Source organism: Neofelis nebulosa, chromosome Y, assembly GCF_028018385.1.
Source record: "Neofelis nebulosa isolate mNeoNeb1 chromosome Y, mNeoNeb1.pri, whole genome shotgun sequence".
Taxonomy (NCBI): Eukaryota; Metazoa; Chordata; class Mammalia; order Carnivora; family Felidae; genus Neofelis; species Neofelis nebulosa.
The window spans coordinates 2620739-2635990 of NC_080801.1; the positions used below are offsets into that span (position 1 = coordinate 2620739).

Sequence of the window (15252 nt, forward strand, 5' to 3'; positions counted from 1 at the left end):
CAGAAGGACCCATGAATTCCCCAAGGCAGGAGTGTGAACGTGTGTACTGATGGGAAGCAAGGAGGCCAGTATAGACAGAGAAACGAGGATGAGAAGAAGGAGGAATAAAGAGGTGGAGGTTGTGGTCAAGGAGGAGAAAAAGAGGATGAGGGAGAGAAGGATGTAAAGACTGCCAGCAATAGACAAGGTGAAGCCAAATCTGGTCATACCTGTTCCTCCGCCTCACATTACCCGCTGCAGTTCTTTTTATTTTTTAATTGACATTTACCAAACTGTGTTTGCACCATGAAAAGCTAATTCTCCTTGTAGCAACTAATTGAAGCAAGAAAATGGAACATGCTAAATGATCGATAGCAGTGTTTAAATAGGTTATGGCATGCCATGTGGCCTTTAAAATTCATAGCCCTGCAGAACATTTATGACCTAGCGAAATGCTCATATCACTAGATGACCAGAAATGGGATTCACAGCTACATAGCTAATTTTGGTTAATGCATGTACATATACCTCTTCCCTGGCGATTATACCACAGTGTTAAAGATGCTTACCTCCAGGGGCGCCTGAATGGCTCAGTTGGTTAAGCATCTGGCTCTAGATTCCAGCTCAGTTATGATTCCACAGTGTGTGGGACCAAGCTGCATATTAGACTCTGCACTGACAGCGTGGAGCCTGCTTATGATTCTATCTCTGTCTCTCCTCCCATCCCTCACTCTTGCTCATCTCTCTCTCATTCTCTCTCTCTGCCAAAAATACATAAACATAAAAAAGGTGTTCTGATATGCTTATCTCCAGGTGTTTGACTTATGACTATTTTTCTTTCTTTTTTATTTTTAATTTTCTAACTTTTCTGCAATAAACTTTAAGACTACCATAATCATAAAATAACGTTTCAAATAAATGATTCAGTCTAGTATCATTTAAATAAATAAAGTGTTTCAATTTCATAAACTTATTAGGTACATTCAACATATCAAGGATAGTTTCAAATAGTCCAGTGTTAACGTTGCTAAGGTCTAGATTACAATGGGAGTCTAGGGATACCTGGGTAGCTGAGTCAGCTGAGTGTCCAACTTCTGCTCAGGTCATGATCTCACAATTTGTGAATACAAGCACCACACCAGACTCAGTGCTATCAGCATAAAACTAACTTTGGATCATCTGTCCCCTCTTTTTGCCCGTTCTCTGTTTGTGCTCTGTCTCAAAATAAACATTATTTTTTTTATTTTTTATTGTTTTAATTTATTTAATGTTGATCTATTTTTAAGAAAGAGTAAAAGCCGGGAGAGAGAGAGAGAGAGAGAGAGAGAGAGAGAGAGAGAGAGAGAGAGAGAGAGAGAGAGAGAGAGAGAATCCAAAATCTAAATCTGATTCCGGGCTCAAACTGACAGACTGTGAGATCATGATCTGACCTGAAGTCAGATGCTTGACCGATTGAGCCATACAGGAGTCCATGAAAACTGAGTTTATAAGATATTACATTTGTTTGAAAATCATATAATTGGCTTTACACCATATGCTATTGGCTTTAGGAAAGACTTTAGTGAACAGATTCATCAACCCACTTACTCTAATTAATATATTAACTTCCAAAATATCACCTTCAGTGGGTCTGCTCCAGGACCACATCATATTAAACGCGAACAAGCAAGCAAGCAAACAAACAAATAGACAGACAGAGAAACAAACAATACAAGAACTAGTAGCAAATCATGTCGCATAATGATCCATCCCACTGTCAAATTCTGTTACTATTTTTTTGGCCAAAGAGCTTACTTCAAAGGATTCTATTGTTTTCAATACAGATGAACTTCTGCAAATGGTTCAGCATATAGGTTTGAGGACATACTGAAAATGTAAAGGAAATACAGAATTTTATATTGTATAGCCTTAGGCCTCTAACTTCCATGAAACTCCAGAAGGAGAACATTATCAGCACCATGAATTCTTTCCCTGCGATCACTCCCCATTCCTGCTCCATCTCACTTCCCCAACATTATCAATATCCTGACTTTGAGCAACAGAGATTAAATTAGTCCATGTTTGAAATATATAAAAATATAATGGAATAATATGCATTTCTTTAGATCTGGCTTCTTCCGTTCAACATTATAAGGCTCATCGATGTTGTTTTGCATAGGTGTAACTCAGGGATTAGTACTTCCACATTGTATTCCCTTACATGATTATTTAACAATTTGCTTATCCATTCCACTGTTGATTCACGTTTGGAATGTATGTTTCCATACTGTACTTATTATACGGAAGGCTGCTATGAACATTTCCCTTTTACTGTGCACAGCATGAAACATATCTCCTACAGCGTGTTAATGTTTAGTTAGCTGCCTTAGCCTTAAACCCTGGCTGTACATCAGAATCACCCTGGTGTCTTGATGTCAGTTCCACAGATCATTCTAATTTGAGCTTGGGTTAATAACCACTAGGGTAGATGTTGAAATCCCAGACAAAAGGAGGAGATGAATCCAGTTTAAGGAATTCTCAATGGGTTCCTCTTTCTGGACAATAAAATGTAATGTAAAAATTATTTTGTGGCCATAATGAGATCACTTTCCTCCTCCTCCTCTTCCTCCTGCCCCTCCCCCCTCCTCCTCCTCCCCCCCCTCCTCCCACTCCTCCTCCTCCCCCCCTCCTCCCCCTCCTCCTCCTCCTCCTCCCCCTCCTCCTCCTCCTCCTCCTTCTTCTTCTTCTTCTTCTTCTTCTTCTTCTTCTTCTTCTTCTTCTTCTTCTTCTTCTTCTTCTTCTTCATCTTTTTCTTCTTTTCTTCTTTTTTCATAAAGCTCCTACACAATAAGACTACCTATAGGCTTTTAGAGACTCTGCATGGCTTCCATAATATGTTCAACTATCCCCAAATTCTCAAAGGAAACGTCTTTAGACATTTTTTAAATATATGTGTTCCATGATATGGCACACTTGAGTGGGAGATTAGGGTATCAAATATCTAGACATATCCTAGTTTGGTATCCCAGCTCCATAAATACTGAGACTTGAAAAGGCAAGAGTTAATTTTCCATGGTCCAGATAAAGACAGAATTAAGTGAGATCTCCTTAGTAGTAACTGTTACAACTGAAAATTTAGTTGGTGGTCTTTAATTTTCTAGTTTCCTGAAACTGCTTTTTGGATTCATGCCCAGAATCTGTCTTGATGAATATATGTCAGAGAATGAAAGCCAAAAACGAACAATGTGACTCTAGAAAGTACTGCAACAGTTAACATTGAGGTATCACAAAACTCTGAAAACACGTTCTTCAAGTTCAGTCTCCAATATGAACTGAGAGGTAGGAGAAAACGGAGGTCATGCTATAACTCTTTTGTGAAACGTGAAGATATGTGCAGTAACTTATTATTTTTGTGAAGTTAGGTAATTGCCTCTGGATTGTGATGTAAATGCTGTTTCCGGTTGCACTTGAATCCGAAAATTCCTTCAGCAGACTCCCCTCCCACCTGATTTGACGTTGACTCAACCACTTCACCAAGAAAGATTTCTAAACTTTGACCATGTTTGAGTGTTTATAAAAGTTTCTAGAAGCATGGAAGACCTCATCCTTGCCTTCAAGAAACTTATAATATTTGAGGGTAGGAAAAACCCAAACACCATACAAAGCACAGTACGACTTCAAGGTCAAGTTTCATGTATCAGGAGAAGTCCACTGAGCTGAGTTGATCAGTAACGGCATCTCAGAGGCATAGCACAAAGAATCTTAAAGGATGACCAAATTTCTAGCTGGCAGGCAGAAAGGAGAAGGACAAAGGAAACAAAAACAAATGTGTGGGGGAAAAAAGGAGGGGCAGGCATTCCAAGAACAGTGAGAACAACCATGTTGGAGTTTGAGATTCTTCTACAACAGTGGCCATTAAGTATTTTTGACGACGACAAAGACTGGGTAGAAGATGAGGTACCTACATAACACATCAATTCCATAATCTTATGTCAGGAGGTCTTGTTGACAGCAAAGAATTGGAGACCATCATTTAGAACCTCTAGATGGTAATAACAAAGCAATTTGGTAGAAACAAAACAAAGAAAAGTTATAATTCTAAGCAAACTTCTGTAAGTGTGTGAATTAATATCCAATCAATAAACAATTGAAATCCATGACCAACTTAAGACCCCTCTTGTGTTTCTCTGTTAATGGGACATTGTCTTCAGTTGCTCAAGTGGGAAAGAGACTCCTTGTCAGTCGTCCCCTCCTCAACGTCTTTCCCGTGATCCATTCAGCAGCAGAGGTTCTCAACTCCACCTCCAATGTATGCCAAGCCAGCTAGTTTCTCACCACCTTCTGCCTACTCTCCGTTTTCGTTCTTAGCCTCCTGCTGCCTTTCCCTCCCCACCAAAATCCCAGTTCATTCTTTTCACTGCATCAGGAATGCAATCCAAAAATCCTGAATCTGAGCAGTTCATTCCTCTGCTTAAAACAACCCTCTAATCTCCACTGTACTCAAAATGACACATAGAATCTGTATCGTGACCACCAGATGTTGGCAGTCCTGCCTCATCACCCCTCTAATGCCATCTTTCCTCATTCTCCTTTCATTAGGTGATTGGGACCGTCTCTTCTCCTGGTTTCTCAAATTAGACCCACGTAGGTTCCGCTTAGGATGCATTTTGGGTTCGCTAGTTTCCTTACAGTTCTTGCTATGGGTCCAAGTTTGAATAAAGGACTTTTCTCCCCAAGAAACCGTTGTTGGCCTATCCTCTAATCGAGATTTTGTGCCCTGTGTCATTCCTTCTCATAACATTTAGTCTTTTATTTAACAGCATTTGCCACAAGTTGTGATTACACATGTACCTTTTGTAGCTGAGGTTTGAAACATCCTGAATATATGGAGCGTGCATGTTTGATTATCACTGTGTACTTGAACCTAATAGCACCTGACACCTAAGGTGCTCAATATGTATATCCACAGTGCCTGAAATAGGGGACTTTTAAGTATCTCCCGGTGTGCTGGACTGCAATATACATTCAAGTCTTTAATAATCTCTACCACCAAATTTAGTATTCATATACAAAAAAGGGAAGGGTCACCTCCTCGAGAATAGGAAAAACAGTTTGCCTCATTGATAGCTTCTACGGTGTAGCTTACATTTTGACCTACAAAAGACCCCACCCTGGAGATACAGTGTGCATGGATGTCGTGACAACTATGAGGAAATCAAAACAAAATACAGTGTTTATTCAGTGTAATGTGCCAGGATTTTTTCCACACGTTTTACAGCATTACCAATAACCTCACAACTATACTGAACATAGGCGGTATACTTCCCCTTTACAAATTGGAAAAGCAAACTCTGCATTTGCCTACAATCTAAGATCTGGCTGGTAGAAGAAATTGATGGGGCCAGGTAATTGAAAAAATCCACAATTTTGTCCAAGGTAACCTCTGGGAAATCAGAAAATGAGCGGCTTTCATAAGTGCAGCTGCCCAGCGCCTTTCGGGGGAGCCGTCTGTGTGGAGCCGGGGCTTTGGCGCCATCACATCTCCAGGATCTCACTACCAGGAGAAACCCCCATTGTTGGGAAGGGCGAGAACATCCATCCATGGTAACTTAAGGTGTTTTAACCCCTGTCAAGATAGTGCAAACCTCCAATGACTTCATTCGGTACTTCAAGGAGCAAATCAAAGCACACCTCGTGGGATTTTCAAAAATCACTCTGAGATGAGAAATCAAACAAGGAAAGTCATAGCAACACAAAGCAAGTAACACTTTCCAAAACACACCTCCAGAAGGGCCAGGCCATGGAGAGGGGATGAGCCCACTTTAATGTAGCAGTGCTCTCAGGTGCAGAGCACATAAAACAAAACAAAACAAAACACAACAACAACAACAACAACAACAACAACAATAACAACAAAAACGTTAAAACACATAAGGAATAGAAAACTATCCACAATGATGAAACGGAAGAATTCCCCTCAGAAGAAATTCCAGGAGAAGTGACCGTTAAAGAATTGACCCAAATAGATAAAAGCAGTATAACAGCAAAAATTTAGAATAATTGTATAAGATTAATCACTGGGCTTGAAAAAAGGCATAGAAGACAACAGAGAATTTAGTATAGCAGTGATAAAAGAACTAAAACATAGCCATGGTTAATTAAAAAGGCAATGACATAGGGATTGATTTAATCACTGATACAAAAACAGATAAGCTGGAAACTTGGATGTCTATCACTGAAGTTAATAGTTATGCGATCGTAGCAATAGCTAATTCTAAAAAACTATTAAATAACGAAAAGCAGAAAGCTAAAATATGTCAAGGTTTAAATACATAGCATGAGCCGTGCAGCTGTATAGTTTTTAAACATTCTAGGATATCAAATAATATTATGTGATAGCCATTGTTACACATGCGATGTTCACCATTTCTACCTTTGCTCTTCTACATGTGGAGTAATACGCTATTGGGCCTTATAGAATATCTGAAAAAATGAATACTAAAAATTAAAAATATTCTTGAAAGTATATGTTGTTAGTGAGTTTGTCATGTCAAACAAAGTTATAAATAGGTGTTATTTCCAAACCCTATTCACGTGCACTCTTATTATGGCTAGAGTCCATAAAAAGTTATTGCACAATTGCGATAAACATGATTACCAGTGCAATCTATTTTTTTTAATTCCATTTGTTCATTTATTTGAAAGCCAGAATACAGCATGGCGAATGTACCCTGTAGGTTCTGGATTCTCTCCTTGATTCCAAATGTCTTATTTAGGATGCTACCATAAAGATGGTAAAACAATATTATCTGTACCATGAACGTGTAAAATTTGGTACACCTCACTAGTATTGCAATTTTACTGATTAGCATATGTGTTTACAAATACACATGTGTGCACTGGGTGAAGTTAGATGTTTCATGCTCCTATCCATAACATGAGGAATCCAATATATTTTAAAGAGTTAGATTCCAGTTACCAATTCTAATGTGGGATTACATGCACAGTTCTTGCTTATTTCTCACTTATTGTGCAATTATGAAGTAAACATAGAGCCCAAAGAGTAAATTCTTTTTATCTACACTTAACTGAACATATATCACTGAAAGTCAAACTTTGGCCTTTCAAAGATGACATGAGACTGAACGCGGAAAACCCAAAAGACTGCATGAAAACGCTGCTAGATCTGATACATGAATTGACCAAAGTCAGAGGATACAAAATCAGTGTAAAGAAACTGGTTGCATTTCTATACACCAATAAGGAAGCAACAGAAAGAGAAGTCAAGAAATTAATGCCAGTTACAATTTCACCAAGAACCCTAAAATACCTAGCAAGAAACCTAACCAAAGATGTAAAAGATCTGTACGGTAAAAAGTATAGAAAATGTATGAAGGAAAATGATGAAGACACAACAAAATCAGGGGAAAAAAAGCAATCCATGCCTATAGAGTGGAAGAATGAATAGTGTTAAAATGTCAATACTACCCAAAGCATCTACACATTTAATGCAATACCAATCAAAATTGTACCAACATTCTTCTCCAGACTAGAGCAAGCAATCTGAAAGTTTTCACGGAACAACCAAAGAACCTGAGTACTCAAACTTATGTTGAAAAAAGAAAGCCAAAGTGGGAGGCAGCCCAGACTCTAGCCTCTCCTACGAAGCTGTAATCATCAAGATAGTATGACATTGGCACAAAAGCAGGCACATTAACCAATGAAACAGAATAGAGAACCCAGAAGGGGCGCCACAAATGTATGGTGAACTAATCTTTGACAAAGCTGGAAAGAGAATCCAATGGATAGAAGACAGTCTCTTTACAAATGGTGCTGGGAGAACTGAACAGCAACATGATGAAAGAATCAACTAGATGACTTTCTTTTTTTTTTTTTTTTAATTTTTTTTCACCATTTTTAATTTATTTTTGGGACAGAGAGAGACAGCATGAACGGGGGAGGGGCAGAGAGAGAGGGAGACACAGAATCGGAAACAGGCTCCAGGCTCCGAGCCATCAGCCCAGAGCCTGACGCGGGGCTCGAACTCACGGACCGCGAGATCGTGACCTGGCTGAAGTCGGACGCTTAACCGACTGCGCCACCCAGGCGCCCCTAGATGATGACTTTCTTACAACGTGCACAAAAATAAATGCAAAAGTGGATGAAAGACTTAAATGTGAGACAGGAAACCTTCAAAACACTAGAAAAGAAAAGAGGAAAAAAAAACCCTTTGACCTCAACTGCAACAATTTCTTCCTTGACATGTCTCAAAAGCCAAGGGAATGAAAAGCAAAAATGAATTTTCAGGACCTGGTCTACATAAAAATCTTCTGCACTGCAAAGGAAACAATCAGCCAAATTAAAAGACAACTGATGGAAGGAGTGAAGATATTTGCGAATGACATATTGGTAAAGGGTTAGTGTACAAAATGTATCAAGAACTTACCCAAGTCACACCTGGAAAATGTAATACAGTGAAAAAATGGGCAGAAGACATGAATAGACACTTTTCCAAAGGAGACATCTAGATGGCCCACAGACATATGGAAAGATGCTCAACATCACTTATCATCAGGAAAATACAAATCAAAGCCACACTGAATACCACCTCACACTAGTCAGTGTGGCCAAAATGAGCAACTCAGGAAACCACAGATGCTGGTGAGGATATGGAGAAAGAGTAACCCTCTCTCACTGTAGGTGGGAAAGGAAACTGGTGTACCACTGTAAGCATGAAACCTACAGACAGCACACTGACTCTAAACGCGTATCTTTCCATAATAACACTGAATTTCAATGGACTAAATGCCCTCACCAAAAAACATAGCATATCAGAATGGATAGAAAAAACAAAAACAAAAAGACAAAACAAGACCCATCTCTTTGCTGTCTACAAGAGACTGATTTTAGACATGAGGACACCTTCAGATTGAAAGGGAGGGGATGGAGAACTATCTATCATGCTACTGGAGGTCAAAAGAAACCTGGAGTCGCCAACTTATATCATACAAAGTAGAGTTTAAATTAAAGGCTGTAACAAGAGATGATGGAGGGCTTTCTATATTAATTTCAGGGTCTCTCCATCAGGAAGAGCTGAACATTTAAATGTCTACACACCAAATTCGGAGACACACAAATATATAAAACAATTAATTAAAAACATACAGAACCTTGTTGATAAGAATGTGGTAATTGCAGGGACATTAATCAATCACAGAAATAAAGATGGCAAATCTCCAAAAGCATGGAGATTAAAAAACATCCCACTAACGAAAAAATGGGTCAACCAGGCAATTTGAGAAGAAATTAAAAGATATAAGGAAACAAATGAAAATGAAATACAACAATGCAAACTCTTCGGGATGCAGCAAGGGCAGTCCTGACAGGGAACAACAAACAAAACTAAACAAAATAAAACACCAACAAAAACAACAAGAAACATTGCTATCCAGGCCTATATCAAAAACAAGAAAAGTCCCCAGTACAAAATCTAACAGCACACCTAATGGAACCACAAGCAGAACAGCAAAGACACCCCAAACCGAGCAGAAGAAGAGGAATAATAAAGATCAGAGCAGAAATAAACAATATGGAGTCTAAAAGAAAACAGGAGAGCACATCAATGCAACCAAGAGTCGTGTTTTTGAGAAAATACACACAAGTGATAAACATCTAGCCTGGCTTCTCAAAAAGAAAGGAGAGGGGACCCAAATAGGTTAAATCACAAATGAAAATGGATTTATTACAACGAATCCCTCAGAAATTCAAGCAATCATCAGGAAACACTATAAAATCTTCTACGACAAGAAACCTGACAACCTGGAAGAAATGGACAAACGCCTCCATACCCACACACTTCCAAAACTCAAACGGAAGAAATAGAAAATGTGAACGCACCCATAACTAGTGAGGAAATTGAATCAGTTATCAAAAATCTCCCAATATATAAGAGTCCTGGACCAGGTGGCTTCCCTGGCGAATTCTAGCAGACATTTAAAGCAGAGATAATAGCTATCCTTCCCAAGCTGTTCCAAAAAATGGAAATGAAAGGATACTTCCAGACTCATTTTATGAAGCCAGCACTACTTTGATTCCCAAACCAGACAGAGACACAGAAAAAAAGGAGAATTACGGGCCAATATCCCTGATGAATAGGGGTGCAAAAATTCTCAACAAGATACTAGCAAATCACATTCAAAAGCATATAGAAAGTATTATGCAACACAATCAAGTTGGATTCATTCCTGGCCTGCAGGGCTAGTGCCATATTCACAAATCAATCATTGCGCTACATCACATTAATGAAAGAAAAGATAAGAACCATAGTCCACTGTCAATAGGTGCAGAAAAAAGTATATGAGAAAATACAGCTTCTATACTTAATACAAACCCTCAAGAAAGTTGGGATAGAAGGAATCTACTTTAAACATCATAAAAGCCATTTATGAGAAGCCCACAGTAAATATCGTCCTCAATGGGGAAAAACTGAGAGCATTCCCCGTGAGATCAGGAACAAGACAGACATGTCCACTCTCACCCCGGTTGTTGAACATAGTGTGGGAAGTCTTAGCATCAGTAATCAGACAGTAAATGAAATTAAAGGTATCATCACTTGCAAAGATGAAGTCAAACTTCCACTTTTTGCAGATGGCATGACACTATACATGGAAACTCCTACAGACTCCATCAAAAGTACTCTAGCGCTGATGCATGAATTTAGCAATGTTGCAGGGTACAAAATCAATGTATAAAAATTGTTTGTGTTTTATACACCAATTGTGAAGCAACAGAAAGAGAAATAAAGAAAAGAAACACACTGACAATGCACCAAGAGTCATAAACTACATATGAATAAACCTAACCAAATTTGTAAAAGATCTGTATGCTGAAAACCATAGAAAGCTTGTGAAGGACATTGAAGAAGATACAGAGAAAGCGAAAAACTTTCCATGCTCGTGGATTGGAAGAATAAATATTGGCGACATGTCAATACGACCCAACGCAGTCCTCACATTATATGCAGTCCCAATCACATTGCACCAGCATTCTTCTCCAAGCTGGAACAAGCAATCACAAAATGTGTATGGAAACACAAAAGACCCTGAATAGCCAAAGTAATACTGAAGAAGAAAACCAAAGTGAGAGGCCCCACAATGCCAGACTTTAGCCACTACCGCAAAGCTATAACCATGAAGACAGCATGGTATTGGCACAGAAACAAATACATCGACTTAATGGCATAGAACAGAGACCCCAGAATTGGACCCACATACGTATGGCCAACTAATCTTTGACAGAGCAGGAGAGAATATCCAATGGAAAAAAGGACAGCATCCATTTAACAAATGGTGCTGAGAGAAGTGGACAGCAACACGCAGAAGAATGAAACTCGACCACTTTCTTACACCACTCACAAAAATAAACTCACAATGGATGAAGGACGTGAATGTGAGACAGGAAACCATCAAACCCTTGAGGAGAAAGCAGGAAAAATCGTCTTTGACCTCACCGTCAGCAAGTTCTTACTTGACACATCTCCAAAGGCAAGGGAACTAAAAGCAAAAATGAACCATCAGGACCTCATCGAAATAAAAATCTCCTCCACAGGGAAGGAAACAATCAACAAAACTAAAAGGCAACTGACGGAATGGGAAAAGATGGGTGCAAAAGACATACTGGATAATTGGCTAGTATCCAAAACCTATCAAAAGAACTCACCAACTCCACACCCGGGAAACAAAGAATCCAGGGAAGAAACGGGCAGAAGACTTGAACAGACACTGTTCTAAAAAAGACATCCAGATTGTCAAGAGACACATGAAAAGATGCTCACCAGCACTCCTCGTCGGGGAAATCCAAATCAAAACCGCACTGAGATACCACCTCATGCCAGTCAGAGTGGCTACAGTGAGCAAATTAGAAGACTATAGATGCTGGTGAGGATGTGGAGGAACAGGAACCCTCTTGCACTGTTGGTGGGAATGCAACCTGGTGCAGCCGCTCTGGAAACCAGTGTGGAGGTTCCTCAAATCGTTAAAAATAGATCTACCCGAAGACCCAGCAATAGCACTGCTAGGAATTTACCCAAGGGGTACAGGAGTGCTGAGACATAGGGGCACATGTACTCCAATGTTTATAGCACTACTTTCAACAACAGCCAAACTATGGAAAGAGCCTAGCTGTCCATCAACTGACAAGTGGATAAAGAAGTTGTGGTTTATGTATATACAATGGAATACTACTTGGCCATGAGAAAGAATGAAACCCGGCCATTTGTGGCAACGTGTATGGAACTGGGGGGTATGATGCTACGTGAAATAAGTCAGGCAGAGAAAGACAGATACCATATGTTTTCATCCATGTGTGGATCCTGAGAAACTTAGCAGAAGACCATGGGTGAGGTGATGGGGGGAAAATGTTATAGAGAGGGAGGGAGGCAAACCATAAGAGACTCTTCAATACTGATAACAGACTGAGGGTTGATGTGGGGTTGGGGAGAGGGGAAAGTGGGTGACGGGCATTGAGGAGGGCCCCTGTTGGGATGAACACTGGGTGTTGCGTGGAAACCAATTTGAAAATAAATTACATTTAATGAAAAAGGAAATCCAGGGGTTGCTCTTACTGAATATGAGGATAGCTTTCCATTTTCAGCACTTTATGAGCGTGAGGTAGTAGTAGCTTAAGCTGCGTAGATGAAAGTTTTGTTTGTGTGTTTAAGAAAAGGAGTTGAATAAAGACAGAGGCCTGTCACATGTATCACGTTGACCTTGGCAAGTTTCTCTTCTTTTTTTTTTTTCAACGTTTTTTTTTTTTATTTATTTTTGGGACAGAGAGAGACAGAGCATGAACGGGGGAGGGGCAGAGAGAGAGGGAGACACAGAATCGGAAATAGGCTCCAGGCTCCCAGCCATCAGCCCAGAGCCTGACGCGGGGCTCGAACTCACGGACCACGAGATCGTGACCTGGCTGAAGTCGGACGCTCAACCGACTGCGCCACCCAGGCGCCCCAAGTTTCTCTTCTAATTGTTACCGTGACTTATCACTCTTAGTGATTCACATAGTTTGGAGTCAACCTCTCATGCGGAAGTGGATTTCAATTGATCGTGGTAGGTGGTCCTTGTAGTATTTTGTGAATGAATTATGTGGTGATGATGGATGGACTATGCTGGTTGCTTTCAAAAGCACTTACACGGACGGTGTAACACATGTTCTACCCTTGGAATCCCATACGGTCTCTTACTACCTTGTGTATGACTTACCTGAAATATCATGAATTGGTAGGTAGTGAATAGGTTTTAGTGGCACTGAATGCCCTACTGGCCACTCACACAGAATTCGTTGATGCTTTGCTCTTAAGCACACAACGACTCGGTCTTTCCTAAGCTGCATGAAAGTGAGCATGGATACTAACTAGGCCAACTGTTTGCTGCTGCTGTGAAGAACAGCTTCGTGAACTGTGAGCTGTAGCAACACAGGTATGGAACCCTAAGCAAGGAACAGTATATCGGTGTTCTTTGAAAGGGTAGAGTAGTTATTTCAATTTGGCTTTCAGTGCGTTGCATGACAAGGCACTTAATTAGCTAAAACCCTCATAGAGTCATGTTTGATTGCAAGTTGTGTGTACTCTCCACCGCTAAGTGTCATTTCATGTTAGATGGAATTAATGGAGGCTGAAGCACCCGTGCATTCACCTCTAGGACAACCCTCTTGAACTCGTGAAGAATTATGGGCCTTCTCAGGTAAGATTACGTGCAGGTCTTTCTCAAGGGCATAATCTGAAACACAGCCAAACCTAAGGCAGCTTTGGGCAGCCCACCTTGATAAGATATGCAGACATTGTGACCTCACAAAGCGCCTGGTCTCCTAGCAACTGCGGTGTAACTCTCACAGCCTGCCTCCTGATTTGGCTTCATGGTAGGAAATTCATTAGGGTCCTGAGGCGGCCGCGAAACCTGGCAAGTGCGGCGGCCCCTAGCGGCCTCACATCCTGAGCAGCATGAAGAGGCAGAGGCGCTGGCCCCTGGCGGCCCTGGCCCCAGCCGCTGGGGGAGGAGCCTCTAGCGCTGCAGGAGGGGCCGCGCTGGAGCCGCCTGAGGAGAGGGTGGTGTACATGCGGTGGCAACCGTCCAACTGTCGCCGGCACACAGCACCAAGGCGCTGATCGACGCTTTCAAGCTATTCCTGCCCCATAGCACGGAGTTCAGGAGCTCCGACGCGGAGCTCTGGAGCTACCTCTGCCGCCTCAAGCACCAGTTCTCCCCCCACATCCTGTGCAGCAAGGACGTCTATGGCTACCTCCCTCCTGACCCTGGCCCCGGACCCCCGGCACCAGCCCCCCGAGGCCCACCTCCAGACGCGCCCGCCAGCTGCCAGGCAGAGGCGCCACGGAGCCCGGACGGTGGCGGTCGGCCAGAGGAAGGTGCCGCCCCCGCCTCCGCCGTCCCGCGAGGATAGCAGCCCCCGCAAACCCGCGGCCTCCTGGCCCTACTCCGGGGTCCGCACCCTGGAGGAGAGTGGGAGGGCGGCCACCCCAACGTTGACCACCTTCCCCACCATCCGCGTAGTAGGCGACATGTGGGTCGAGAGCAGCCTGCCAGAAGCGCTACGCCAGGCGCGCCAAGTCCTGGGAGTGAACCTGGAACCCGTGGTGAGACTCCGCCGCTTCCCAGTGCCTGGGCGTGAGATGCGGGCCACCGCCGCACGACCTCTAAGCCCCAGGACGGGTTGTGCCTGGAGGGATGAACCAGGGACAGCCGGGACCGCGTCCTCTAGTGCACTTTACAGGAGAAGAAGCACAAGACGGTCCCGGCCAGCGCCCCCGGGATGCGGCGCCGCCTTCTGGGACTCCGGGGCAGCTGTGCCCCTCTGCTGCCTCCCAGCACCAGGTCTGCGGAGGGAGGAGACCCCTGGACCGCAAGGGAGGTCCCCTTTCTTCCTAACCCCAGATTGAGATGTCTCCAGGACTGTAGGGGCAGATCCATGTTTTCTCTCGTTCCCTCATTGGTCTGAAGTCGTCAGAAGAAGCCATTCCACCCCCACCCACTCCAAAGGAAGTTGGTTCCATGCTTGTGTAATAAAGCTAGAATTCCCTTGCTGTTCACCCACCTCTGGCTCCTCCCGCCTCATTTTCTTTCTTTGTTTCCTTTTTTGACTGCCACTCTTTCTGGACGAAAGATCGAATATGTGTGGAAAGTTGTTGCAATAGTTGGTATTCTCAATACCAATGGCAATAGTGGGTATTCTGAGTCCCACACCTTTCCGAGTTAACTGGATTCCAACGCTTTGACCAAGGAT

At 42.1% G+C, this 15252-nt stretch overlaps 1 protein-coding gene across 1 annotated transcript; it reads left to right on the forward strand.

The window, feature by feature from the left end:
• Positions 1–3837: 3837 nt before the first annotated feature.
• LOC131503532 (coiled-coil domain-containing protein 71L-like) lies at positions 3838–14936 on the forward strand. Its single transcript, XM_058714972.1, is given in 4 exon segments — positions 3838–3915; positions 13934–14074; positions 14077–14252; positions 14254–14936. Coding segments are annotated over 4 exon segments (1050 nt in total). The 3' UTR covers positions 14909–14936.
• Positions 14937–15252: the final 316 nt, after the last annotated feature.